The sequence below is a fragment of the Periophthalmus magnuspinnatus genome, chromosome 21 (genome assembly GCF_009829125.3).
Source record: "Periophthalmus magnuspinnatus isolate fPerMag1 chromosome 21, fPerMag1.2.pri, whole genome shotgun sequence".
Lineage (NCBI taxonomy): Eukaryota > Metazoa > Chordata > Actinopteri > Gobiiformes > Gobiidae > Periophthalmus > Periophthalmus magnuspinnatus.
In genome coordinates this window covers 10,988,773-11,016,742 of record NC_047146.1, presented here as the reverse complement: position 1 = coordinate 11,016,742, position 27,970 = coordinate 10,988,773, and the positions used below count along the sequence as shown (strand labels likewise).

The window sequence follows — 27,970 nt, the reverse complement described above, 5'->3', positions numbered from 1 at the left end:
TACAATCACATTTAAAAGACATTCAACATGCGGTCATTTATTTCTTTTATCACTTCTCAACTTTAAGTGCCACAGGTATACAAACCATATTCTTGGATGAGTGTTAAAGGCCTCACGTAGTCTAATCAACTTAATGTGCAAAAGGTTTGCTCTTATCTACCCAAAAAAGCAGTTTTCCTTCCGCATAAAGAGCAAAGTTCCTAAAAATGTATGAGTTTTGTTGATTTCTGCGAGAGTCTTCTGAATGAGTTCCCAAACAACTCCATGGTGCTGTTTAATGGGAAGAAAGTCTGCCCAACTACAGTGAAATAAACTGAACTGCAGACGCACAAAAGTACAAACTACTTTCTCTCCCCTACCTTCCACAACCTCATGTACAAACTCCTATGCACTTTTTGATCGATTAAAACTTCAATAGAAAAAGATGGTTCTTAAAATGACCATAGATTTTCATCAAGTAAAAACAGTTCCCCTCCTTCCATGCATATTTTTATAGGTACTAAAACATATTTTAAATATATAAAAAACTACTTTTAAGTCTACTTTTAGTCTAGATCACATTATTTTTGTTCCTAAATTTTTTTCAGTACACATCTATTGCATGTATGTATGTGCGGCTCTTCGTTTAACACCTGTTTTCATAGTGAGCAGAGTTTTAGGTGTGTGTGTGTTCAACATTGTCAGTGTGGCGCTAGCTTCTGTTCTCTCACATATTCATACAGTGAGGTCATCTGACCTGGCCCTGCTACTGGCTTTGCTCATTCGGCTCAGTGGTCTAGTGTCCTCTATCGTATCCGATGCCTCCATGTCATTTGCTGCTGCTTGCACTTCAACATCCTCATCAGCTAATTCCTCCATTCTCCCTGTCTGTGCCTGTGCCTCTGCGGACTGCACCTCCTCCTCCTCCTCATGTAGAGTCACCCCAGCTGTCTCTGTGGTCTGGGCATAAGACGGTAGAGTCTCATCATAAACCTTTGAGATGCTCTCCATTGGTAGCCCCTCCTCTGCCTTGTCCTCCAGGCTCGGGAAAGAGGAGATGCCTCTGCCAGCCTCCATGCCCACCTCGGCCAGAGGATAGAGATGTGTCACTGGAGGGGCCTTCTCCTCCTCCAGCAGCCTGTAGCCCTTTGCTCTCTGTAATGATGGCACAGCCAGTGGGGCCAGGCCTTTACCTTGTGGTGAGGGTAGAGCTGATCCCTCGCCCTGTGCTGGAGCTGGGGCTGGCTTCCGAAACACAAAGCGGATCTTCTTCAAGCCCAAGTGGCTGATCTCTACAAAATTGAGGAAGAGAGAAACACAAGCCACAGCCAGCATGAAGATGATGAAGACTGTCTTCTCTGTAGGACGGGATACAAAGCAGTCTACGGTGTTGGGGCAAGGCCAGCGGCTACATTTGTACAGTGGCAAGATGCGAAACCCATACAAGAAGTACTGGCCAACCACAAAGCCCACCTCAAACAGTGTCTTGAAGATTATATGGCAAATATATGTTCTGAGCAAAGTGCCTTCTAGCCTGAACTTCTTGCTCCCCTTGGTGCTGGTCTCCTTCGTAGTTCGGACGCTCCCCTGATCTGGAGCCAGTGGCAGGCGTTCCTCACTCAGCTCTTGTTGCCGACTCAGTTCTGCCTCCTCGCGCTCTTTGCGTTTCTCTTCCATGTGGACATGGTGCACAGCATGGCCGACATACACCAGCGATGGCGTGGACACAAAAATGATCTGCAGCACCCAAAGTCGAATGTGCGAGATTGGGAAGGCCTCATCGTAGCACACATTTTCACATCCAGGCTGCTGAGTGTTGCACACGTAGTCAGACTGCTCATCGCCCCAAACAAACTCAGCAGCGGTGCCCAGTATAAGGATACGAAAAATGAACAGAACTGTGAGCCACACCCGGCCGATCACCGTAGAGTGCTCGTTGACTTCCTCTAAAATATTGCCCAGAAAGCTCCAGTCACCCATGATCGGTCCGTAGCACTGAAAAGTAAAGAGTGGGGTAGGGAGGGAAACAGGGTGCACCCAAATCATGGGGTGGGGTGATCAGGTAGGATGGACAAGGGGAGGAGAAAAGAGAGTGTCAAAAGCAAGAAATTAATCTGGAATTAAAACTATTCTGACGCTTCAGTTATTTCAGTATTGAGGAATTCATTTTTACATTTGAAGCACCAACGGGTTTTGAGTAGAACATGGATTAAAATTGTTATTAAAGTTATTAAAAACACAATTTGGGCCCTGTCGTCGAGATTAAGTTTAACAGAAATTTAAAGCAATAAATACAGTACAGAAAAGCAGCATGTATGGATTGCCACTTTTAGATGTATTTGTAGATGTGTAACATTAAAGGTAATAAAAATACAACATATTAACGATCAAATACCTCACACCTCTATACCCATAATAAATTAAAATAAATGAGTAACTTGCCACAGCTGCGGCTCCGGCAAAGTTGAGTCCTGTCCCGTCCTCTTGGCACCCAGCAGGGAATAGTGAACTTTTTTCTGCCCTCTTTCCCACCTAAAGCCCTGTCCTTGTCGCCCCACTGAGCAGATGTGAATGAATCGGCTCTGATGGTTGGTTTTTAGTTAGCTGCAATATTTAAGCTTGGAGCCAGACGGCCTTTATTTGAGGGCGACGTGTGGTGACGCAGTGGACAATAGGATCAACCACGCCGGTGCAGGGATGTATGGGAGCAGGCCTCAGGCTTCCATACCAACATGGACACTGCATGGCCAGGGCACTGGGTCCAATGCACCACTCGGCAGCTCTATGCAACTGCTAATATAAAATGTATGTAAAAACAGATACAGTGGAAGAAACAACAGCGACCATTAGGCCTCCTCCAGCTGTATTCCCTGGCAAATATTAGAGGAGTGAGGCAGGCCAACACCAAGCCACTCGCTTTGGCAGACATGGAGAGAGTAGTGTCCAGTGTGCACTCATATTGTGCTGTTACTGCGGTACAATGTTAGATCTTTTCAGCTACATAATTGTTCCAAATAAATGCACATGTAAAGCACTTTTTTTTATCTACATTCACTGTAAATCTTTGTGTATATGTAAGTATCTTTTTATGTTCTTTGTTCTGTGTCCCGTAGATGGAATGTAAAGAATGCTACGAATGAACAGCACACTTGAATGAAGTAAATTACAGGAGGTTAGTCAAACCTTCCTGGATCGTGCAAGAACAACACTCGACAGGGATTGTTGTTTGGATGATTCCACTGTTATTAAAAGAGTGAAACGAGTGAAACATTTTGCTTGTCATCTTAGAGTTGAGTTGTGTTTAATGTATTTTAATGTATTGCTAATGCTCTTTATTACTGCAAAAGGTGATAACTGATCTTCCACAATTTCTTTTTTAATAGTGTGCCATGTTTAATTGTAAAAAAGATTCCAGATTTGATGTGTGATATGTATTAAACTTTAATTAACATGATTTTATTTCATCTAGCTGGTCACCAGAATTAAGATTTCACTATTAAAAACTGATGATTCAAAACCATAACTGAGGTTGTCAGCTGCACCTAAGGGCCCCCTCAGACTTGCAGATACCATTTATCATGAATAAAGAAGAAACAGGAAGGCTGAGCAGATCTGAACATGGCGGCCATATTGACATCTCTAACTCTATCCACTAAGTTTGGGGACCAGGGCTGCCTTTAAAGAGCTACATGTTGGTATAGTGAACGCATGCATGCTAAGCCCTACGCTGGACCTGTGAATAGCAGTAGGATTTCACACAAAGACATGATGTCATGATTTAGGGTGCGGACTCTTTTGAGAATATGCAGTGAGGCGTAAGGTTAGATTGGAAAGCAACGTAGAGCACCAACAGGCCCTTAATCAGATAGTTAGCAAATGAACAAAAATATCAAACTGTGACCTGCATATGGCAATGTTAACACAAATTCTCCTCACTGTGAAGTGTTAATAAAAAAGGAAGTAACAAAAACCTAGTATATATCAATATTGAAACAAAAAGTTAATAAAATAACTTTGTTTTAATATTGATATATACTGAATTTATAGTAAAAGAAAAATAGGAATGCTAAGAGAATAATAAGAATACTTTCTGGACCTACTGCCAAAATGATTCAACAGAAAAAAACAAAAAGTTATACTTTCTTTAAACAAAAATAATGTAACTGTGGAATAACCTGTGCTTTCCCTGCTCCTATTCTCGGCCCATATTTAAATCACATGAATTGTGTGTCATACAAAGTAGTAGAGAAAAGAGTCTTTCAGCTGCAGTTTAGCGCGATGCTATCAGCGATGGCCTTCACAGATACAACGTGACCTGGGGCAGCGCTGCATCTCATGACACAGAGGCCTCAATGGTACAAGGCTTATGCTTAAGACACACACACACTTGTTTCTAAGCACTTGTTTGTTTAGTGAAACATAATGCATACATATTTGAACTCATATTTGTAAGTGCCAACAGTTTTCTTTGTTACAGCTGTGACCTGGAGCATTTCAATGTTAAAACCCTTGGTTTTGTCCTTAGAGGTGTTTTACTCATGAGTCATCTGTTTAGAAACCATTCTGTTCCAATGATGCCATCAAACTAACGTTGTTTTTATATACATATGTGTGTATATATATATATATATATATATAAGTATTTAAGTATCTTAAATGAAGCCTGGTGGACTGAACATTTGACTTACAACTGGACAATTAAATTAACATGTACTTTAAACAAGGATAGTCATTATTTTTAGCCAAAGTATACATATTTGGTGATTGTGAACCTTTTCAGAGTGTATTGTGTAATAAAATGGAAGTCATAAAGGGTCAATTAAAATTCTCCAGGAGTTCTGAAGTTGGTAAAAAATGAAATACTTTTTTCCGCCTATTGTGTTTGTTACACAGTTAAATACCAATGAATGGTTACACAGATTACAGTTCAAACCCTGAGAAGAGTGGACTGTTTTGACTCACAACCTGCATGTGCTTCAGGTTTCCTATCCTGATAACAGCCTCTGTCCTGTTTTTTATTTGTAATGTTTTTTTCAACTCAATTCTCAAAGGAATGTCTGCTGGTTGTAGTCTTGATCATTAGTTTTGTGTATAATTTAGATTTTATGGGGGAATGCAATGCAACAAGCACAGGATGGACATCTGACACTTGGCTGACAAGAAAGACGAGGGCTGAGAAACTGTGAATAAATTGTTCTCACAAGTAGAGGAAGAAAGTAGTGGAAGGGCCATTTCCTATGTATGTGGCAGTGGGCACTAGGGACAGAGCACAGGGTGGACGTGCGACACAATGGAGATATTTGGGCGGAGGGTAGATGAGTGCTTAGCGTCAGGACTGCTGTGTGTGACTGGACTGAGCCCTCTATGGCTATGGGTTAGAGGTTTAGATAATAATTCACCTCAGGCAGGAAGTTAAAGGAAATGTCTGCCGTCTTGGTGTTGGGTTGTTTGCAGGACACATTTTCCCACAATCTCTTTGCCCTTTTTAAAATTTGAACAGCAATATGTTGACCTTTCAGACATCAGGGCCCAAGTAAAAGCATCCATCTGACTAAGTAGTTTCTAAGGAAAAGGTGAAATGTTTATTTAAGAAACTCACCTGGCTAGCTAGATAATGATTACATGGGATTTAGGATTATAGTTTATGCCTATTTTTACTGATATATGTCTAGTGTTTGGTTCATAGAAGAATGTAGCACTAGAGGTATGCATATATTCAGAGCAGAGCCAACTATGTAAAGAGGTGACTTTATAGATTTAGGAGGGAACACCCACCTTGCTTGTATGGGAGGAACACATGGCCTGCCACAGGATGATTTGAGGCGTCCACATCCCTCAGTCGGCGCAATGGCCCTCACAATGTTATCTGCGGATAGGAGCGCTGGCAACAGCCTCGGCCGTACACTGCCAGACGTCCAGAGGAGGTTCTCACACACTTTCACCCTGTGGGACAAGTGATTTACTGTTTACAGTTGACAGAGTTTCCTTAATAAACCAGATCATTTTAACAATGACTAAGAAAAACAACCATAATACAAATAATGGTCTAATAAGGCAAAAACATGCGGTCACACGTCACTAATGTCATTGATTTGAACAAAATCTGACTTCAACTCCATTTGATGGTTTTTGATAACAAATCATTATTAATGTAAAAGGTAGGTGCTGTAAGCTCCTTGTTACATAAACAGAAAATATGGAAACAAAAGTTTTCAAAAACAAACCTTCATGTATCAGTCAGGTATTTTTATTCGTGAAGACCTTGAATTGAGTGTTCTTATGGAAATGTCTCGCATAACACACAAAGCAGGCAAAACTGATAAATACATAGCAAAAACATATTCTCGGTTTCTTTTTTATTTAATCTGGCTTATCTACTCCTTTTAGCTTTTTGTTTAACAACTGACAAGGAAGACACAGAAAATTCTGTTGCCATCAAACTCCAGTGCTCCAGTTTTTACATTATGCAGTTCATTTACCTTCAGAAAAGAGTGTCAATAACAAAAACAAAAATAATTTATATAAAAGTGTCCATAGTACCAAAATAGTATCAGAAAGAAGTGATGACAATTTGCTTCTTCACCTTCTTCAAATCTACCGAGGCTCATCTGTTTGTCTTTTTTCATTATATTACAATATTTGTAAATTGTTCTTGGTATTTGCTAAATAGCTATTTCAGCAAATCTCTTAGAAAACCCATCTATCACTAATTAAGATGGGACATTTTCTTCTAAGAATACGTTCTTCAAAGAATACACTGAAATAGAGTTCTACAACATGGCTCAGCATAAATTGTGAGCAGTGTTTTGGGGATGATTGGCAGCACAAATGAGTGTGTGAGCTCTGTTCTGTCTTCAGTTATTCTGTACACTTGAAACACGACAAAGTCAATCTGTTAACACACAAAGTGCAGAGCTTGCACACAAGGCCCGTCTATCCTCATGTCTGGGTTTATTTGTCGCTCCGTCGGGTTAGGGGTCTTGCAGATATCCCTCTTCCTGCGTTTGTTGGGTCACTCCTTCATCACCACTCCACTCTGAGATGCTGCAGTTTGCAGACGTCCAGAATACGCCATCAGGAGTCCAAGTTTCCATATCTTGATAACCTTGTTCTCCATTTGGGTGGAGGAGGAACTGACACAGGCCACAGCATGGGATATGTTTAGCTTTCCAACGGTTACTTTCTCTCGGCCCAAGGACCACATTTTAAAAGCTTGTATAAAAGCATAAACATTGATATAAGATTTTAACTTGAACCAGACTGACTTTTAAATTCAATACTGTTGTATATATTACATGTATAGCATAATGGGATAATAGGACATTTCAAAAGCCAAACAGTTAAGATAACCTTTTACAAAAGCACCACAATTTCTGACAATAATAACTTTTGTTTTGATTCTGTTTTCAAATGATTCATTCATTGTGACTATTAGCTGTTGAAAACTACTGCCTTTGACACCAGGTGGACGCATGTGGCTCATGCATGCCTGACCCATTTATGCATCCAGCATATTCCTTGTGTGTGGTATCAGTCTGGGCAGGGTCATAGGTCACACTGTCACAACTATAGCTCTAGATACAAATACATATCTTCAGTGTGACAAATAAACACAACAGTCGTCCTGGTCGGATTGTCACTGCTCCTCACCTGTTCACTGACGAGCAAACAGAACTAATCATTTACCACAGAGACCAAGTGCTCTTTTAAACATATTAACAAGGGTTAAAAATAACTTTAAGAAGACACAGATGAGCTGAGGTTGGTGACAGACCTTAATGGACATACCATGGTCTGCATTACAGACTAGTTATTTTTAGTTGTTTTTTCAATAGTATAACTTGGAACCACAAATAGCTGTTAGTGAAACTATTACATTAAAACATATTTAAGTGTTTGTTCAACACTCTAGTAATCCGTTTTCATCTGCAGTACTATTAACTGAATAAATTATAACTTTACTATACATTTGATGTATACAAGTTCCTGGCCAGCCAAAGATTTACACTTTTCCAGTAATTGGCAAAATGTGAGAGTTCTTGTGCTTAGAATATATAGAAAGAATCAGTCTAGATCCCAAGTAAATATAGAAGCAAGATGAGAACATATGAAAACATATAACTCATTTCATATCACATGTCATTGTCCCACCAACTGTTTAAAGGGCCTATATTACGTTATTTTCTAAACTGTGTCATAATGTTGTTTCCTTATCACAAAGATACCTACAATTTTACATACCGGGAGTGTTTTGTTTCATTCACACACACTTAACACACAGACCTTGCATATTGAGTTCTTCTCTCAAATAGAAAATACTCTGTTCCACCTTGTGATGTCATGTGGTAAAACAGTGCTTCACTGTGTTTTTAAACTAAATACGCCGTCACTAGAATCATTTGGATAATTTCAGCCCTAAAACTGATAATCTTTACTAAACTAAAGGTAAAACGTAGATGTTAATTTGAAAACTACAGTTTTATGACATGACAAGTGGAACAGAGTGTTTTGAGCTTTGGAGATGTAGAATAACAATAGACTAATAATAAAGGGTTACTAAAATATGTGTGAAAGAAAAAAAACACAGCTCCACGTATATTCTTGAGGTAACAATATTATAAGATGGCTTAAAGCTCAGAAGAGCCAGTTTTGTGTAATATAGGTGCTTTAACAGTGAGTTCTATATGAAACTGTATATAATACCCATGTTAAACTGTATTAGCCAACTGATTATTGAGCCTGTTTTTCTAATGCAAGATAAAGCAGGTAGAAATGCTGAAGATATCCCAATGACAATGAGTCTTATGGAAGTAGAATTAGCAATAATTTTCCTTTGCCTATCAAGTCAAGGAGAGTGTGCTGTTCAAATGCCCAACTTGTTTAAGAACTTTTGGTTTCAGTTTTTGTACCTATCTCAAGAATATTTTTTTATTAGTGATGTGTGAATAATATGTTTATACTGTTATGTTTGGGTTACATCTCACACTCTAAGGACTTCAGGGACCGGACTCCTGGGGACATGGGGAATCAGTGTTTCAGTTTTATGCAGCTAAAACCTGGAACAATCTTTCTGAAGATGTGAGACAGGCCTCTACATTGACAAAGTTTAAATCCAGACTCAAAACGGTTCTGTTTAGCTGTGCATAGGACTGAAAGGTTTTTATTCTGCACTCTTCTCTTTTAATGTTAATTTTATGATGATTATTTAGGATTATTTATGTTTTGTTTTGTTGTATTGTGATTTTAATGTCTGTCTTCTTCTGTAAAGCACTTTTAATTACTTAGTGTACAAATTAACTACACAACTAACAATTAACTATACAAATAAACTTGCCTTGCCTTGCCTTACATGAATGATTTAACAGTTACAATTTGCTATAGCTAACATTCACTGGAAAATTACCCAGGCAGAGCACAAAATATGTGAGAGATGGGCATTAGAGGCTGCAGCCCTGGGCTACAGAACATGCATGGGTTGTCATGAGATCCTTGTCATTTAGTTTTCACCACTACACTTAAAAAAACATTTTCTTTGCTGTGCCACTGCCAACACTGTGATTGGCAACGATATGAACTTTGTCATTCAAGCTGCAAACCGTAGATTTTAAGATGTTTGGAAGAAAAAGTTAAAGATCTTTTAAAACTAATGTCAAAATTGCACATACATACACACCACAACGCTTTATGGCATGTTTGTTGTCTTGAAGTGTAAATGAAAGACTTTCATTATATCATTTTTATCTCTAGGCAATGGAGGATTCCCCATTACATATGACCAAATCCAGAACACAGAAAACAAAGGCTCACTTGTAACTCCTTGAAATCTTTGGTGAATTATTCCATTAGCAACACCTCAAATTTTACATAGATGAACTCTGTGGACTCAGACTGTTTAGATTTGAAAACTGCTAGGAACATGCCGTAAATTTGAGTACTTTGGAAGTTTACTCGGAGCGGAATTGCCATTGATCCCAGAAAACAATTCCACTTCCCCTCGGCTGCTGCCGGAGAATGCTTCCCAGCAGAAAATAGTGCACCAGGGATGTTAAGACGAAAAGGGGGGTGAGGAGGGGGAGAGGAGGGACCGGAGGGAGGGCCAGGGTGGGAAAAAGTCTAGTATGATGCCTCGAATTTTCTTCTGGTCCCCCCATGAGGACTTCCAGTGTGGAGTCGGTCAGCTGTGGTCCAATAAGTGTAGGCACTTCAGGATTAGAAGTAACCCTCACCAGACACCGGCCATTACAGTCGTATTATTCAGGTGAGTCAATTTCACTTTTTACTATCATTTTAATATATAGTATGTAGAAAATGTAGTATTCGAATAAAATAAAAAAAAAGTTAAAAGTAATATTTTACTCACCACACCCATACCTTGGCTAACTTTCTAATTTTCACACTTTATGTACAAAACACTGAAGTCTGTTAAGGAAATTTAAAATTGTAATAATATAACATTAAAAAAATATTAAAATAAACAAAATATTTGACGAGAACCAGTAAATTCTGTTAATATTTGAAAGTAACCAGTCTAAGTTGGGTATATCTAAATAAAATTACTAAATTAAATACAGAAAAAAGACAGAAAAAAGCTTATCGTTATCAGCATAATTCTGTTTTAAAACTAAAAGCATTGCTCAAGTTAAAAATCCATCTGGTTTTCCTTCTCTCACACCTGACCATGTGGCAGCCTCTGACAAACAAGGTGAAGCAGCAGTTACCATAATGTAAATCCTCCATCAAGAGCTGCCATTAACTCGCTATAAAAGTCAGTGCCAGAACATGTGACACAGGCTCAGTATTAACATATTAGATTTCACAGTGACAACAGTGGCAGAACTCTACCAAAAATGAGTCAGGAATGAATCAAAAACCAACAAAAAATCTGCCTCTCATTAGATCCAATGATGTTTTTTTTGTCACACCTTTCAGTTTTCCACTTGTGTTGCCGTGTGATGCCATTTGAAGATAATAGATCATAACAACGCTGTAGGTCTGTGTACACTGGCAGCTGAAGATCCAAACAACCATGTAAGGCAGCAGCACTCTGGCCGCTTGCTAACGCTGATCGGCAGCATCTCAGTGGTGGGGACAGGTGAACAGTTCGGATGACGAATATTCTGGCTAGATTCACACAAGTAGTAAGTCGCACAAATCCAAAATCACCCTTTGCCAAAGCCAGCGTAGCTAAAGTTAACCTCACTAGTTCCATTCTGTAATCCTTAACCTCGTGGGAGACAGTCCAGCTGCTGTTAGAGTGGGATTGACCCCGGCACGTGTTAATAGCATTGCCACTAATAGACACAAGTGCGGCTACAGGCTTCCATCAGTCATGTCAATCATATGTATTATTCATAATTGTGTCACTACAGGGAAAAGCAACTGACTCAAAACATCAATTAGGGAACACTTCGTTGACAGTTTAATCCAGCAACTCCACTGTCCATGTTCTTGTTCATCTTCAATTTCTTGGGCACATAATTCAAAGGCAGTCACTAACTACATAAATAAGAAGAACGATAAATGATCCAATAGAAAACTTTTTAGTGAGACAGAGAGCATGCCGCAAATGAAATAAGTTCTATTAAATACTCAGAAAACATAACAAAATTGCTTAAATTAAATAAAGCCCAATAAAGTCAGGACACATCAATAAAACTTTTTTACATTTTTCCTGCTAACAGACACTACAGTATTGACTTTAAAGTGTGAATTAAAGTGTGATTTAAAACACCATCATGTAAAGCCAATACATGTAAAAATTACTTATCTTGTTGTGGTTTGACAAAATAATTCATCAGATAGATAAACTGTGATGGGAAAACATGCCGTTATAAGGAGTGTTTATTGCACAGGCAGATTTTCAGCAATAAAGTCACTAGATATTTTGCTTTTAAATAAAAAAAAAAGACATAAATACACTGGGTCACATTTACTTTTGTAGTAAAAACTGTGATTCTTTGAAGAGCACAAACCACTGAAAAACAGTGCCGACATTGATCTATAGTGCTGTCCTATATACAACACAATGTCAGTGCTGTTTTGGCGCACGCACACCAAATTTGGTTTTACTCAGTTTAGTGAGGATCTGACGCCAAATTTGTCCCACTAGAAAATGTCAAATAAGATGGTCCTTTTTTCCAGACTACAATGAAGGTTTGTTAATGACAAATGTATTACTGTCAGTGTCAAGTGGGAGAGGGTTCAAACTAGATCATATGTTCGATTACAGAAAGATCCACCTATCTCTCTATCACACAATGAAACTAAATGTACAACAATTCAGAATACTTAAGTCTTAGTGCAGGTCAGTCCAAACACACAGTCCTATGAGGGGTACATCTCTGAGTGGGCTGTTCGGATACATTAGGATGGTATGATGACAAAGGGCACCAGTGTAAACTACAAACGACTAGAACCCATTTTGTGCAGATTCTTTTGTATTTAAGTTGTATAGAATGTTTAAGCTCCCGGTCTTCTGCACTCTGTCTACTCAACCGTCACAGTTTATGCAATGAGTTAGAGATCACAAAGCAATCTACATTAACCAACATATATAATCTACTGCTCATTCTATTGAAGCCTAAAATATGTTAATCCTTGGACCTTGAACAGCTGGACAAATCAGTTAATAATATAATTATATATTATATATATTATATAATAATATAATTCTATGCTACGATTTCAAGTATAAAATTTAAAAAAGGCAAGGTAAGGCAAGTTTGTTTGTACACAAAGTAATTCAAAGTGCTTTACAGAATAAGAAATACATTAAAATCACAATATAACAAATCAAAACATAAATAATCAAATCTAAATAAAGTACATTAAAAGAGAAGAGTGCAGAATAAAAACCTTTCAGTCATATGCACAGCTGAACAGACGTTTTAGGACATGTCAATAAAAGTTTTTATCTTTTTCCTGCTAACAGACACTATAGTATTGACTTTAAAGTGTGAACTGATTTAACTGATTACACCATCATGTAAAGCCAATACATGTAAAAATTACTTATCTTGTTGTGGTTTGACAAAATATTTCATCAGATTGATAAACTGTGATGGGAAAACAAGCCATTATAAGGAGTGTTTATTGCACAAGCAGAATTTCTGTAATAAAGTCACTAGATATTCTGCTTTTTAATCATTAAATAAAGGCTTTATTAAAAAAAACAAAAACAAAAAACATAAATAAACTGGGTCACATTCACATAAAAACAAGCACTGAGCTCTTTAGCGTTTCTGTCAAACACATTATTCATAGGTATATTAAAATCACCTGTAATGACTAAACCATCAAAATCAATGCATATGACTGAAAGCATCTCAATAAAATTATCAATAAAACTTTGACAGTGCTGGGGAGGATTGTATGTGACTAAGTAGAGTATCGAGGGTGATTGTTTTAGCTCCATTTTATAGGAAACATACTCAGAAGATGAAAACACCTCAAATGACAACCTGTGAGTAACTAAATTATCTCTAAAAAAAAAAGAAACACACATCCCTCCACCCTTTTTATCAGCCTGATGTTGTGGGGAGTCGATTCCACTAGAATTGCATTACCTGTGTTTTTGTCAGGCCATGTTTCGGTTAAAACATAAAATCAAGAGAATGATATCAAGCATATGATCTAGTTTGAACCCTCTCCACTTGACACTGACACTAATGTATTTGTTATGAACAAATCTTCATTGTAGTCTGGAAAAAAGACCATCTCAAAGTGTAAGATGGTTCATATAACATGTCGGAGATGTACTTTGGTGCTAGGCCATGGAGAGACTTGTTCACAAGTAGAGCTGCTTTAAAGTCTATTCTCTGAGCCACAGGAGTCAGTGCAGAGGCTTGAGCACAGGACACATGTGCTCATACTTCCTGGGTCTAGTCAGGACCAGAGCAGCAGTGTTCTGGATGTACTGCAGAGGTCTTAACACTCGTTTGGAGAGGCCAGTGAACAGGCTGCTACAGTAGTCCAACCTACTGGAGACATACGCATGGATAAGTCTCTCCAAGTCTGCTTTTGACAGTAAAACTTTGGTTTTTGAAACACATTTTAGTTAACAATAAAAACCTGCAGATGCTACTGATTTGATGTGGCTGTTAAAGTTAAAGTCTGGGTCCATTATTAGACTTCTAGATTTCTAGCCTGATTTGAAGGTTTTAGGGAGACTGGAGGTGACTGCTGACACATTCTCTTTGTTTCTGTGGGCCAAAGACTATGAAATCACTCTGAGTTCAGCTGGAGAAAATTGTTTTGCATCCACACACTGATCTGTTGGATGCAGTGGCACTGGTCCATATTCACCTGCTGCCAGTGAGACATACATTATTGCTGCCTATTAACTGGCCTAATGGCAGCGTGTAGAGATTGAACATTTTATATATATATATATATATATATATATATATATATATATATATATATATATATATATATATATATATATATATATATATATATATATATATATATATATATATATATATAATCTTTACATTTTCCAATTTCAACGAAGTACTTTTCAAAGCTCTTGCGAACTTTCCTTATTGAAGTGACATGTTAACTATGCAAGCAAGTGGTGATAGCAAACAGCTGAGCACAGACGTTTAGTAATCTAGTGGGTAACACATCGAGGCAGCAAGTAGAACTTAATCTGGTGACAATGTCTTGGACAGTTTTGCCAGTTACTCAGTTAGTGTCTAGGTGGCTGCAGGGTTGTTATTTGTGTTGTGGAATTGATGGCATTTTTAATGCCCTGAAACTTGTCACCAAAAAAACAGCAAATTCATTGCACTTAGACATAGCAGTGGAGCTGGAGGGTTTTTTTAATCTGTTTACTGCTACTAACAGAACATCTGAGTTTTCAATGCAACTTCCAATAATTTCTGAAAAATACCTTTCTCTTGTTCTACATAAACTGTGGTTGTACATGTGCATCTTTTCTCTGTAAATCTCATAATGAACCTGGAGCTTTGACTTGCGCCATTCCCACTCGGCCCTCTGGCACCCCCTTATCTGTGCCCTGACCGAGTCATCATTCCTCCATGGCACTTTCTGCTTATTTTTAACCATTTTAACCTTCATGGTGTCCAGAACATTCAAAACACTCAAAGTCACAGAGTTCAACAAATCATCAACATTAGAACATGAAGCATTTGCAAAGTGTATCATTTCCATGAACAGTGCACCTGTTTTATCATTTATGTGTCATGTCTGAACAACTGCAGGACCAGCCACTGGTTTGGGAATAACAAACAAGTCAAAGAAGACACAGAAATGATCAGACAGAGCAACATCGACCACAGTGACATTTGAAATATTTACTACTTTTGTAATAAGCAGGGTGTGCGCTCCGATGTGGGTGGGCTCGCTGACATGCCGAGTCAGACCAAAGGACAAGCACTGAGCTCTTTAGCGTTTCTGTCAAACACATTATCCACATGTACATTAAACTCCCCTGTTATGACTAAACCATCAAAGTCTGTACATACAACTGAAAGCATCTCAGTAAAATTATCAATAAAACTTTGACAGTGCTGGGGATGTTTGTATGTGACTAAATGTTATTAGTCACACTTGTGACTAATCACACTAAGTGTGATTGTTTTAGCTCTGCTTAGATGAAAACACCCCAAAGCTGTGAGTAACTTAATTATCTCTAAAAAACACACACACCTCCACCCTGTTTGTTTCCACATGTTTCTGATTCAAACTTGAAGTTGGGTGGAGCTGATTCCACTAGAACTGCATTAACTGTGTTTTTGTCAAGCCATGTTTCAGTTATAAGCATCAAGTCAAGATTAAAAGAAGAAAATAAATCTTTAAGGATCTTTAAATCCTTAATAAAATTTATTTGTTACATTTGCTACAAGACAGTTTAAATGTCCTTCTGTTAATCAGTCTATGTGGTGTAACTGCAGATATAGCTCCATCACAGAGCCTCAGCCTGATATTACCTTTATCATGACTATGTCTTGCGACAGCAGAGGCTCTGTATGTCCTTGTTCTTGGTGATAACAGCTCTGGGAAAAGGCAGGGGGAGGGCAAGCAGGGGGGAGTTAGGGTGAGGAACTAGGTGAGGGCTGAGGAGGCAGAGCAGGGGGGAGTTGAGGGAGCATAGGTGAGAGGGTCTTTGGTAGTGAAACAGGCATAGTTTTGTATGGGGAAGAGTTCAGCATAGTTGATGCCAGCACTCTTGATGTGATGAGGCTTTCTAGATGGTTGGGAAGGGCCATGGCTGAAGGTGGGAAGGAAAAGGAGAGTGAAGAGTCCCTAGAGGAAGAGATCCAGGGCTGGTCTGTGGGCAGAGGAGGTGATGAGGGTGCTGCTGAGTCTGAAACCTCTGCAGAGGCTGCCAGACCAGTCCAGTCCAAGACCTGTGACAAGGGCCCTGGGGCAAGTGACACTGGTGATGAATCCTTCGATGGGGAAGGTGGTGGTGTTGCTGCTGACTTGTTGTCTGGGGGAGGTGGAGGTGGTGGTGCTGGCACATTGACACATAGTTTAAATTAGGAAGAGGTCCACTGATGAATGTCTTTATCAAGTTCCTCAAATAATTTAATGAAATCCCTTTTCAAGATTTCAGTCTGTTCCATTCTAGTGTTAACTCCCACCATGTGCACAATCAGCTGATTAACTCCTCTGTGCGTTGACAAGACGTTTGGCAGGAGTGTTGTAATCTGTTCAACAGTGTAACTGGGATAGCAACACGTTTGGTCTCCTCCGTGGCTCACACCACTGCTAGCACCATTGCCCAGAAGTAGTGTATTTCTGACCTTGACATTCGGCACAGATCGCTGCCTGCGCTCTTTCGGCAACTTATTTGCTCTTGTTTTGTGACAAAAATCTATTTTCTATTTGTATGTTAACATCAGTCTGTGACAATGGCAAAATCTGTTTGTAAGATGTATTTTGGGTGATGTAACAATATTAACATTGTCTTTAATCACTGTTGGCTTGGCATTTTGGTCTTTACAAAGTTTTGGAAAAGGCACAGGTTTAAGTTGAATGTAGCAGTTTTCACCCTCTCCTCTGAAAGTGACTGTGGGCTTCTTACCAGTGGAAGTCACAGGCAACATCTGGTGAAATCATTTTTCAGATTTTAAAGCAAATATCAGTGGTTGTGGTTCATTAATTTGTTGTTGATTGTTCCATTAGCCCTCACAGAAAAAAAATCCTTAAGTTTCTCTCCCTGGACGTGTTGCTTTTCTTGTCAGATATTTTGTTTAAAAATGTCAAAATGGTTTAAAAGTTTTTACTTAAAAGAAAATGATAAATAGACAGATTTTCCAGCCCTGAAAATAATTAAATGATTAAAAAGCAAAGTAAAGACAGAAGCAGCAGGAGCAAGCAAGGTTTGCGTGTGCACTCTTCAGAAACAGGAAGCAAAAAAAATGAAATAACTAGTGTGGGCTTGTCATGATAACACATTTTGAAGCACGATATTTCGCTACAGAGATGTATAACATCCACAGCCATAGAAGTCACTTATTCTACCGTCTACAGCCCAAATCTAATCATACTACAACTAAAATAACAAAAATCTGAACTCAATTGTACACACGATAAATACTGAGCTCCTCAAAATAATATTGTTTAAGCTTTCATATACTGAACCATAAATTGATATAGTAATTACCGTGATAGGCCTAAATTAGCAGCAGTGTTAAGTTATGCTGTAAAACATAAATATAAACAGCCATTTTGTTTGTCATCTTGGCACAATAGCTAATTTTGATAAGCCTGAGTAATAACATCACATGTGACAAGGTGTTTCCTTCATCTCAGACTTTCACAGTGAGAAAAAGTGTGGAGCGGGTCCAACACGTGTGCATGTGAAAGGATTTATAGATGCACTTTAACAAAGGCTGGTCTCTACAGAGTGCACTGCTGCGAGGTGACGCATAATGGGCCGATACTGTCATTTACACTCACTATTACATCAGCTTTGTTCAACTTATAGCAACTATAGTCCTATCCTTTTAACTACAATAATTCCATTAATATAAAGTAATGCAATATGCTTTTTGACAATTACAGCTATTAGTATACTACAAGAGAAGAGTTTGAGTTGGCTGGAACTTAAGGCCCAAAAGAGTTTGGATGATTTCAGACAGTGTAACACTTTCACACCTTCACAGGAGCTAGGAAAAATACATTAATGAAATAAGTTTGAATTGTTGAGCCACATCCAGACTGAGCAAGGTACAAAGACATTTGCCTGAAAAAATAAATAAATAAATATATATATATATATATATATATATATATATATATATATATATATATATATATATATATATATATATATATATATATATATATATATATATATATAATCTTTTTTAATTTCCAATTAAAATGTCTGAAAGATTCCTTTATACCTTTTAAAACACTGTCCAATGTCCATCCAAGCATTCCAGTTCATCCCAAAACAGCTGTCACAAGCCAGTCATTAGATGCTTATAGTTTTTTGGCTACACTTCAAACACACATCTCACTTTATCACGACTCTATAACACTTTTACATCTGATGCAGTGGATCCTATTACACTGAAGGACACACACAGTGTTGGAAAGAATACTCTGAAAATGTATTTAGTTACAGAATACCGAATACCTGCATTTAAATATATTTTGTAAGATATTCCATTGGTCCAATTAGAGTATTGTATTCTGAGTAGTACTTTTCAATTCAAGTTTATTTATATAGCACATTTAAAAACAACTATAATTGCCCAAAGTGCTTCACATAAAAGTCAAGACAAAAAGCAAAATACAGATAATACAATATTTAAAGTTATAATACAATATTTAAAGTTATTTTAAGATACAATATATTGTAATGTAAAAAAAAATGTGCTGCAGCCCCTGCTATACATTGATTTGTTACCAATTAGAGAAGAAAAAAATGCACATCATATTACAATAATGGTATTTTCTTTTTTGCCCAGAGCCCAAATTGGATGATCAAGTATCACAAAGTATTCCTTTCATTTTACTTTACTGTATTCTGAATCACCAAATGAAAGAGTAAAGGCACCTGCATATTGTTACACAAAATAGGCATTCTGCTTGAATACCTATTTTCAGTACATGTATTTAGTTACTTCCCAACACTACACACAGACTATATGTACAATCTCACAAGGCCTGCCTCATATTCTGGTCTGAATGCCTTACACCCAGAATGCCCATCATCTTCCCATTAATCTAGTCCTGATATTGTAAACACATATGACAAGCAGGACAATCTCCAGGCAGCTCAACAAAAGCCATGATGTATGCTCGTAAATCCCTGGTAATTACAGGTGGAACAATAGACACTTTCACAAGTAGAACTGTAGGTCCACCTTTGTCCTCGGGAAATGATATTGTTTGGGATTGCTTCCTTTTGAGAACAGGAAGACGCAATGTGGAACTGTCAGGAAAAGCAAAAGAACAGGATAGACATTAAGCTAGACTACACAAGTAATGAGAGCAAATGAAAATAAATGAGTCATTATAATGAAATACTAGCCATGGGCGATAAATAAAACATTTTTATATTGGGCTTTCTATCTAAATAAAAAATAAAAACAATCAAAAAGCACTACAATAACTGATCTTAAAGGCTCTATATAACTTTTATGGTGAGGTGTCCTAACTGCGATTTACTCAAGCCTCATTTATTGTAGTCGGCTCCATTAGGCAGACAGGAAAAATAGCTTTACTTAATTCCTTTGGAGTTTCAGCCATGGGCATGGATAGCTGTTTACCTCACACATGCTCCCATTTTGTACAGCTCTTGGCACCTTAACATAGAAGATCACAATGATCTAAATTGAAATTTTATTGCCATATATATCCACACATCTGAGAAGCAAGAAGGGAGGGAGGGGTCAGATGCTGTTGACCATCACTCCCTCACACTACATAACCAGGGTTGGTGTCATCCAAGCAAGCTCAAAGCCAGTGGACAGCGGTTAACTACCTTTATAGGGAATTTTACTGTTCGGAAGGGATGAATAGTGGTAAGGCGTTCTTTGGCTATCTTTCTAATCCTGCTTGTTATTCTAGCTTTAACCTCAACATCTGTCATAAACTACTGCTTTTTAAAGAGAATGTATATTTCCAATAACTTTCCCAAGTACGGTAGTAGGTCCACTTGGGTGACGTGTTGGAAAAACCTGTCAGCTTGTTATTCAGCAATCTTTTTCTTCATGTTGTAACTCATCTCCCCTCTTTGATCTTCTAATGGCAAAGTAAGAGTTTAATTTATTTGAGTGTATGTGAAAACATAAAGATAATTCCTGCATGTAGTTTAGATGGGCTTTCTTGACCTCTAGATGATGAGGGGCATTTATAGCACTCATTAAGCAGTCTGGTAAAATGCCTTATAAAGCCATCCATAGCTGACACACACCAGCTAGCTATACAGCCATGTTTGGGTTCAAACCAAACTGACACTAATGCTAGGGTCAATGGAAGGAGCACTTTCGGCACAGAAGGGGGGAGATGTGATCAGCACCTTGAGATAGCTGCTTATTACACAAGTGAAAGGAGCTTAATCATTAGAAATAGTCAGTGGACATGAAATGTGGTCTATCATAGTGAAGTTGAATGTGCTTAAGGCAGCACCGGGCAGCTCTGGGTCAAAGCAGAGGACAAAGTCTCCCAGCATTGACATGGCCCATGGCGCACCATCGCTCTGTCTGTCACTCTCACTATTTGGGACATGAGAAAATGTCTCAAAGGCAAAGGAAAATTATTTTTCCTAAAAATGCTTGTGTATTTTTACATGACTTCTGAACTTTGTTTTTGTAAAATGGTGGGTTCTCAGGCTATAGTCTAGCCAAGTTATTTTTAGATTTAAGGGTATGGATTTATTTTTCAGTAGCAAGACTGACTTATTACAATGTATTTCTCACTACATGACAAAAAACCATCTAAGCCAACCTATATAAATAAATGTATTTGTTGCACAAAGGTGATGCCATTTATTGCCATCTTGTAGAATTTGAAGAGGAAAACGAAATAAAGATACATTTTCTGTTGCTGCACAACTCAATAAAATGATTTTAACGATTAGTAATAGTAATAAATTTAGTGCATACTTCACAAAAGAACTGTGAAACTGGAATTGTATTTTCTACTCAAAGAAGTTTTGGAGATCATATTGACTAGTGACTACCCTTTGTATATGTAATGTAAATTTAAAAAAGCGTCAACAGTGTATAGTATACCTGCAACTTACCTGCAATACCACCACTAATAACAGTTTGTTGTCCCCAGACTTGAGTCAGTGATGACAGGGTTTCTAAGATGTAAACACATCAATATTTCAGTTTTATAATTCCATTGCACAATAAAAATCATCTCAACCATCACACTAACCTGTTGCTCTGGTCTTTGTTTTTGGTATAGTGTCTCCCCTGCACCTTCCTCCAGTGGTCCTATCGCTATAGTCTCTGTCTGGACCCAGCTCGGCTGTGTGTGAGTGGTGATGGGGGACTGGAGTCTCCTTGGAAACTTCTTAGAGGAGGTCCAGGAACACTCCACATCTGTTGGAAAAGTCTGGCTCACAGTGCTGTTTATTTTCCGGATCTTGATTCTGGGTACAGCTGCCGAGTCGTCTTGGGGTGACGAGCAAAGTGACTTCCTATGTGACACGCAGCAACCCGGTTGTACCAATGTGTGCTATGACAGCGCTTTCCCCATTGCCCACATCCGCTACTGGGTGCTGCAGATTGTCTTTGTCTCCACGCCATCACTGATCTACATGGGTCACGCAATGCACATCGTACGGCAGGAAGAAAAACGCAGACGCCAGGAGCAGGAGGAGGGCGGGGCTGAGAGCGGAGAGGACCTGGATGGGGAGAAGGAGTACATCCAGCAAAAGGAGAGTAGGAGGGAAGTCTCATCTGATGTGCCCGGAAAAGTGCGGTTAAAAGGGGCCCTGCTGCAGACTTACATCCTGAGCATCTTAATCAGAACAGTAATGGAGGTGACGTTTATTACTGTGCAGTACCTCATTTACGGGATCTTCCTCAAAGCCTTGTATCTATGTAAGTCAAGGCCCTGTCCAAATCCAGTCAACTGTTACATGTCACGCCCCACAGAAAAGAATGTCTTCATCATTTTCATGTTGGTAGTGTCTGGTGTGTCTTTGTTGCTTTCAATATTGGAGCTCTATCACTTGGGCTGGAAGAGCATTAAAAAGCGTGTACACAAAAGGATGATACAGAGAAAGGCAGTGACAGTGTCTGTATCTGCAGCTCTTGAACCCAACAGTCCACCACGGCCGTCCACCTGCACACCGCCCCCAGACTTCAGCCAGTGCTTATCGGACCAGAGCTCCATGGCATCACATCCATTCAGCAACAGGATGGCTTTGCAGCAGAACTCAGTCAATCTGGCCACAGAGAGACACCACAGCTGTGACAATGTAGAGCACGACAGGGATTTTCTGAGAATAAGGTACGAGCAGGTACCCACACAGCTGCCCAACAGCTGCTCACAGTCCCCTCTGATACAGTCCAGCTTTAGCAAGGACAATCGGCGCCTTAGCAAGATCAGCGGGGGCAGTAGTAGAGCCCGCCAAGACGACCTAGCCGTATAAACTCACTGTGAAAATATAAAGCACAAGAGGGTTTGACTGACAAAATGCTGGGTTTAACTCCCTGTGAGAGACATGAAATCTTTGAGAATATATGTTCTGTAAAATGTTCTAATGCTTGAAAAAACAAACTGCAAAATTACTTTACAGGGTTAGATGTTCTGTATCTGATAATTGCGCCTAAACATGGAAGAAAGTGGTTAAAACCAGGTCATAAAAAACTGATAAACAGACTATAAAGAAAGAAAAGGTTTGTTGTAAAATCTTGCAATAGAAAACTCATGACTAAAAGTGCCTTAACACACATATTTTTTTATACATTCCTATATGCCAAGGACAATAATATAAATGTGGTAAACATTTTCACACGGAGCACAACAAATGAACAGAATCGTGTGAAAAGTTCGGGGTTTTTTTTGGGTTTTTTTTTTTTAGTAAATTTTCATTTTTTTTTAAACCTTCGATGGCAGAATGTCTGACGCTGAAAAGATTTGGCCACTAGGTGGCAACGTTGCACTTCTCCTTATAGGTTTTAATTTGTACATAATAAATGGTTATCTGTGTGTGTATTGTTCAGTTATGTCAAACTATGTTTTATGTATTCATTCAGGTTATTAGTTTATTTCATTTCTTACCATTGTTTCTTGTTGAATTTATTATGTGACAAATCATCCGTGTCTTGTGCGTTTATGTTCCAGCTCTTTCACTTGGCAGTGGAGTAAATAAAAACAATTACACAGCAGTAAATAAAGAATTACATTTAAACCGGTTCCCTTGGCGTGTTTCTGAAGTTTAACCGAAAATTAGCAAGGTTAGCTTCAAAGATTGAGACGTGACACGTGCTGTGATATGGCTAAATTAACTGGTTGAAATTGCTTAACTTGACAGCATTACATTGAAATATAATAAAACAGTAAACTCAAACAATCGTCATGAAGAAAGCATGATATGATAAAGCATTACATACCAAATATGTGCCGGGATAAAATATTCTGTTCCGTGCAGAAAGTATACTTTAGTTCAGACAAACCTAAGTATTTTGAAAATGCCTATACGTATAATCGTGGTAGGGGGCGGCAGTGTGCAGCTCGAGACAGCAGCTGCAGCAAAAATTGTAGAGGAAGAGATATGTTATGTTGGTTCTGGGAAATGTAGTTTTCATTCTCCGTCTTCTTTTAAAATAAGACTAAAGGGTACTACAGATCCCATGATGCTCTGCGATACAAACCGGTGGCAGGAGTATGGAGCAGAAGTTGGGTAACAAGTCAACATTGAACGCAGCTCATTTCTCTTCCAAATAAAAAGTAAGTTGATATTTTGTCTTATGTCACGTCTAGTTACGGATCATATATCCAAAACAAAATTGTTGGAAATAGTATAATTCCGGCTTGGTTGACTGGTTATTTAAAGGTTAGCTGTGTGTCCATGCTACTGGATCCATACTGTTCTGAATGAATTTACCCAAAGACCACACTGTATTGTAGTACTTTACGGTAATTTGACGCATTTAAAGTGTATTATTAACCAGTGTGTATTACATGAAGTGTTTAAGCTTTGATGTTTTATTGCCAGTGTGAAAATAGTTGCGCTGGTATTTTTTTTTCGCTCATAAATCATAAATATGGTGTAACCCGGTGACTCGATAGGATTATGTGGCATTCAATATTGCTTCAGCTCTGTGAGTTATAAAAATAGTGTGTGGCAATCATGTTCTTGTCTACAAAAGGCCTTTGTTGTCATTTGATAAGCTTTATTACTAGAGATTATGAAAAGGTCACATTTTGGGAATACACGTTTTGAAATGAACTACTGGAATATTGGGAGACATAACAACCAAATTTTATAACATGAAACATGATGGTACAATTGTGATGAGTAACCCGTTTTTGAATCTGTGATTAACTCTTAATTACAGCCATGAAAAAACTTTGGTTGAATGCTGGCATTGTTGGTTCGGTTTCTGCTGCATTTGGCTCAATTCTGTGGTCACAGAAAACAAATGAGTCTAATTCAAGTAGAACATGCAGCCCCCTGGATAGTGAACCCACCTCTCCTTATGAACTTCAACTAGTCCAAGTCTTGTTCCGTCATGGTGCACGGACCCCACTGAAGTCTATTCCTAATGTTCTGGAGGTAAATGTGTTTATGTTATGTTAAATATGTCCAATATTAGTAGTTTAACCACCATACTTAAATGTTTTTGAAGGCTCAGTGGGTACCGACTCTTCTGGAGCCTCCCCCACACACCCACATAAACTTTGTTGTAACAGATCTCAATGGTGGCCCCAGACCTTCTGCTCCTATGGAAGAAAACTATCGGAAAAATCTCTTGACCGTGAGTAGGTGTGTTTTGTTTAACAGGACTAGAGAAAAGCTTTTTTAAAAGTTTTTTTTAATGAAATATTCAAATTATTTGTATTGAATCAGACTTTGAACTTTTCTGTGTTGTATTGCAATGATGGAATTATTTCTCTATTTTACACGTACACAAATCTTTCATTTGCACCAACATCTGTATGTAATGGCTAAGAAGCTGAAATTATATTTCTTCAGGCTCATAAGTTATAACACCATCTAGTGGTCATGAATTTGCATTAACAAGGCTGCAGTGAGTGCACCATTGTGTTGCAACTCTGTTTATTACATTAAGATTCCTACATTTACTTGCATTATATGCTGTTGTTGCTTACATAGGAGATTTTGCTTACTAGAATTACTCCTAAATTCAACTGTTGCTGTGTGGACCACATTTTTTAGCTCAGGTCCACAGTTGTGGGTGTGTATGTGTGCTTGTCTAATAATATAATGGTAATGTGTTTATTTGTTAGGGTGGCTCATTCGCTGGTCAGCTGACCACACTGGGCATGCAACAGCTGTATGAACTGGGCAAAAGGTTGAGGCAGCGATACATTGAAGACAGTCCCTTTCTCTCTCCTGCATTTAGTCCATCTGAAGTCTAGTAGGTGTTCTCAAGGCAACATCACGCATATTATGGTATCAATACACAGAATAGCTAAATATAAATATTTTTGCTCATTTTTCATTTTAGTGTTCGTTCTACTAATATTTGGAGAACTATTGAATCTGCCAAGTGTCTGGTAGCAGGACTCTTTCAGCAAAAACAAAAAGGTATAAGCATAAACATATATATGGACAGTGCAAGTATAAACACATTTGATTTTGACTTGCATATAAATTTAAATGCTTTAAATATTGCCATCCTATAATCAGCATGGGTGTTATACTGCTCAAAAGAATAAGAATATTAATAATTTGATTAGAGAGTGCTCTACATTGCTCTGTTTTGGTAAGCTAATAATGTAACCAGAGGAGTGGATAGACAGAAGTGAGGCTGCTATTGGCCCCTCCTATTACCACCAACACTCACGCACGCACCAAATTCATGCTAGGTAAGGACAAAATGACTGCTGCCCCCCTGCTGCACCTGATATTCCCAGCAGTCATACATGCAAGTACCAGGTGTTTAGCTTCAGAGATCTGATGTGATCAAGTGTTGACAAGCAGGTATATCTGCAAAAATTGGTTTAGAATAGAGATGACGAGATTAACCAGTTAGTCAATTACAATACAGTTTTTAAATAGATTTTTTAAATAATCATTTTGGTCAATAAAGTGGTTGGACATATTGGTTGAACAGTGTATAGTGAGATTGATCCTCATCAGACTGTAAACATTTTATAATGCTTTGTTTATTCTGTAGAGATTTTGCCAATATTAACCACAGAGGCTGAAGCTGAAATCCTGTACCCAAACTTCCATGGCTGCAAGCTGCTCAAAATTCTTGGCGGGTATGTATGAGTTTAATTTGAAACCAGTCAAGTCCTCCCATGCTCACCATCCAAAACTGAAATCTTGAATAATGTGTTGTGCAATTGTGACGCAGAGTTGAGATTTCTGTGACAGTTTGTCACCCAGTATCTATGTTGTGCGTCTGACTGTGTGTGTTGTGTGCAGCCACCGCTGGGCAGAGTCGTCCACGCTGCCAGACATCGCAGCCGACCTGCGGAGAATACAGGAGGCGCTGGGCATCGCTGCTCAGCAAGTTGACTTCATCCTCATTAGAGACGACATGGTTGCCAGAGAGGTGACAGTGCCACATCATGATTCATATTACTATCCCCCAAAATACACAGGTTATTTTTAAGTAGACAGGTTGGAAATGACGGCCTAGAAACAAAAAGCAAGTATAATTTTGAGTTTCAATTGAATTTGACAAATTATTGCTTATTACTACAGTTGTTTTTTATTGATTTCACTAACTGAACAAAGTAATTATAAACTTTTTTTTTTTGTTTCTTTTTAACAGACCCATGGCCTCCCCTGCCCCCCGGCATTGGACACTTGGAGAAATAAAGTGGAGCAGAGAGCTATTGATATGATGTGTTACATCTATAACCCCAGCAAAAGGTTAAAAATAAGGAGTTAGTGATATTGATAAAGGTACATTTTCTGTATATAATGACCTTATGTTGATGACAGGGAGAGCTTGCAGCTGTGTGTAGGTCCACTGTTGCATATTCTGTTACTCAACTTTGAAGACAAACTGCAGGGAGCCTTACCAGAGCCGAACAGGTAAGAAATGTTAAAAATGAGGGACACAGTATCATTGTTGTAATTGCAATCTTTTTCTATAATGCAGAAAGTTGTTTCTGTACTCTGTACATGACACCACACTAATCCCATGTCTCATGGCCATGGGAATTTTTGACATGCGATGGCCACCATACGCTGCGGACATCACCCTGGAGCTGTATAAGCACAGACAAACCAAAGAAGCCTATGTCAAAGTCTCATACATAGGCCAAGTAAGTATTTGTATTTGCTTTAAATAGTTACTTTATTTACTTAATTTCCAATTTGGTCCTCAACTGTGTTTGATCTCTCTTTAGGACCAGTTACTTCCTGGATGCAATGGAGTCTACTGCCCCCTCCAGGAATTCAAAAAGATTCTTTCAGTCCACTCCCTGAGCTCTGAACATTACCAGTCACTTTGCAATAGCACAGAACCTTTACCTAAATAGTTCAAATCACTCTATTTTTTTTATAACTTGTAGTCTGGACATGCACAAATGTTTTGCTTTAAGACCCCTTGGACAGCAATTATAGCAATTATGAAAACATTTTACTCATTACAAAATGTATATTTTAGATATAATCAGTGGTATTGTCTCCATTATCTGTAAATGCCTGTACTTTCAAATGTACATTTCAGCACTTGGGTTTTTAATTTTCACTTGCCATGCCCCATTTGGCACTTTGAACTAGACCTCTGGATATGTGAGTCAATTAACCATTAAACATTTGGTCTATTTTTGACCATGTTAGCTTGAGGTGCTTGATTTAGTTTTAATAGTTGTAAGATATATTAAAAGT

General features: G+C 38.4%; 3 protein-coding genes across 3 annotated transcripts; 2 read left to right on the top strand and 1 right to left on the bottom strand.

Annotated features, from left to right (window-relative positions):
- Nucleotides 1-535: 535 nt before the first annotated feature.
- On the bottom strand, nt 536-2,814 carry LOC117389605 (gap junction alpha-8 protein-like). Its single transcript, XM_033987300.2, has 2 exons — nt 2,422-2,814; nt 536-1,974 (listed from the first exon to the last, which is right to left on the bottom strand). The coding sequence occupies exon 2, from the start codon at nt 1,957-1,959 to the stop codon at nt 715-717; it is 1,245 nt and encodes a 414-aa protein (XP_033843191.1). The 5' UTR covers nt 1,960-1,974; nt 2,422-2,814; the 3' UTR covers nt 536-714.
- Nucleotides 2,815-21,463: 18,649 nt separating this feature from the next.
- On the top strand, nt 21,464-22,789 carry LOC117389784 (gap junction alpha-5 protein-like). The gene has a single exon (XM_033987506.2). The coding sequence runs from the start codon at nt 21,464-21,466 to the stop codon at nt 22,577-22,579; it is 1,116 nt and encodes a 371-aa protein (XP_033843397.1). The 3' UTR covers nt 22,580-22,789.
- Nucleotides 22,790-23,809: 1,020 nt separating this feature from the next.
- On the top strand, nt 23,810-27,924 carry LOC117389214 (lysophosphatidic acid phosphatase type 6-like). Its single transcript, XM_033986850.2, has 11 exons — nt 23,810-23,880; nt 24,492-24,709; nt 24,783-24,911; nt 25,405-25,535; nt 25,626-25,705; nt 26,298-26,385; nt 26,552-26,681; nt 26,904-27,004; nt 27,077-27,169; nt 27,237-27,402; nt 27,487-27,924. The coding sequence occupies exons 2-11, from the start codon at nt 24,494-24,496 to the stop codon at nt 27,616-27,618; spliced, it is 1,266 nt and encodes a 421-aa protein (XP_033842741.1). The 5' UTR covers nt 23,810-23,880; nt 24,492-24,493; the 3' UTR covers nt 27,619-27,924.
- Nucleotides 27,925-27,970: the final 46 nt, after the last annotated feature.

Bases quoted from the DNA above. Each gene is read 5' to 3' on its own strand.
- LOC117389784 (XM_033987506.2), top strand. From the start codon at position 21,464: ATGGGGGACTGGAGTCTCCTTGGAAACTTCTTAGAGGAGGTCCAGGAA.
- LOC117389605 (XM_033987300.2), bottom strand. From the start codon at position 1,959: ATGGGTGACTGGAGCTTTCTGGGCAATATTTTAGAGGAAGTCAACGAG.
- LOC117389214 (XM_033986850.2), top strand. From the start codon at position 24,494: ATGAAAAAACTTTGGTTGAATGCTGGCATTGTTGGTTCGGTTTCTGCT. The intron at 24,710-24,782 runs GTAAATGTGTTT...ATGTTTTTGAAG, and splicing joins CTATTCCTAATGTTCTGGAG to GCTCAGTGGGTACCGACTCT. The intron at 27,170-27,236 runs GTAAGAAATGTT...TCTATAATGCAG, and splicing joins GCCTTACCAGAGCCGAACAG to AAAGTTGTTTCTGTACTCTG.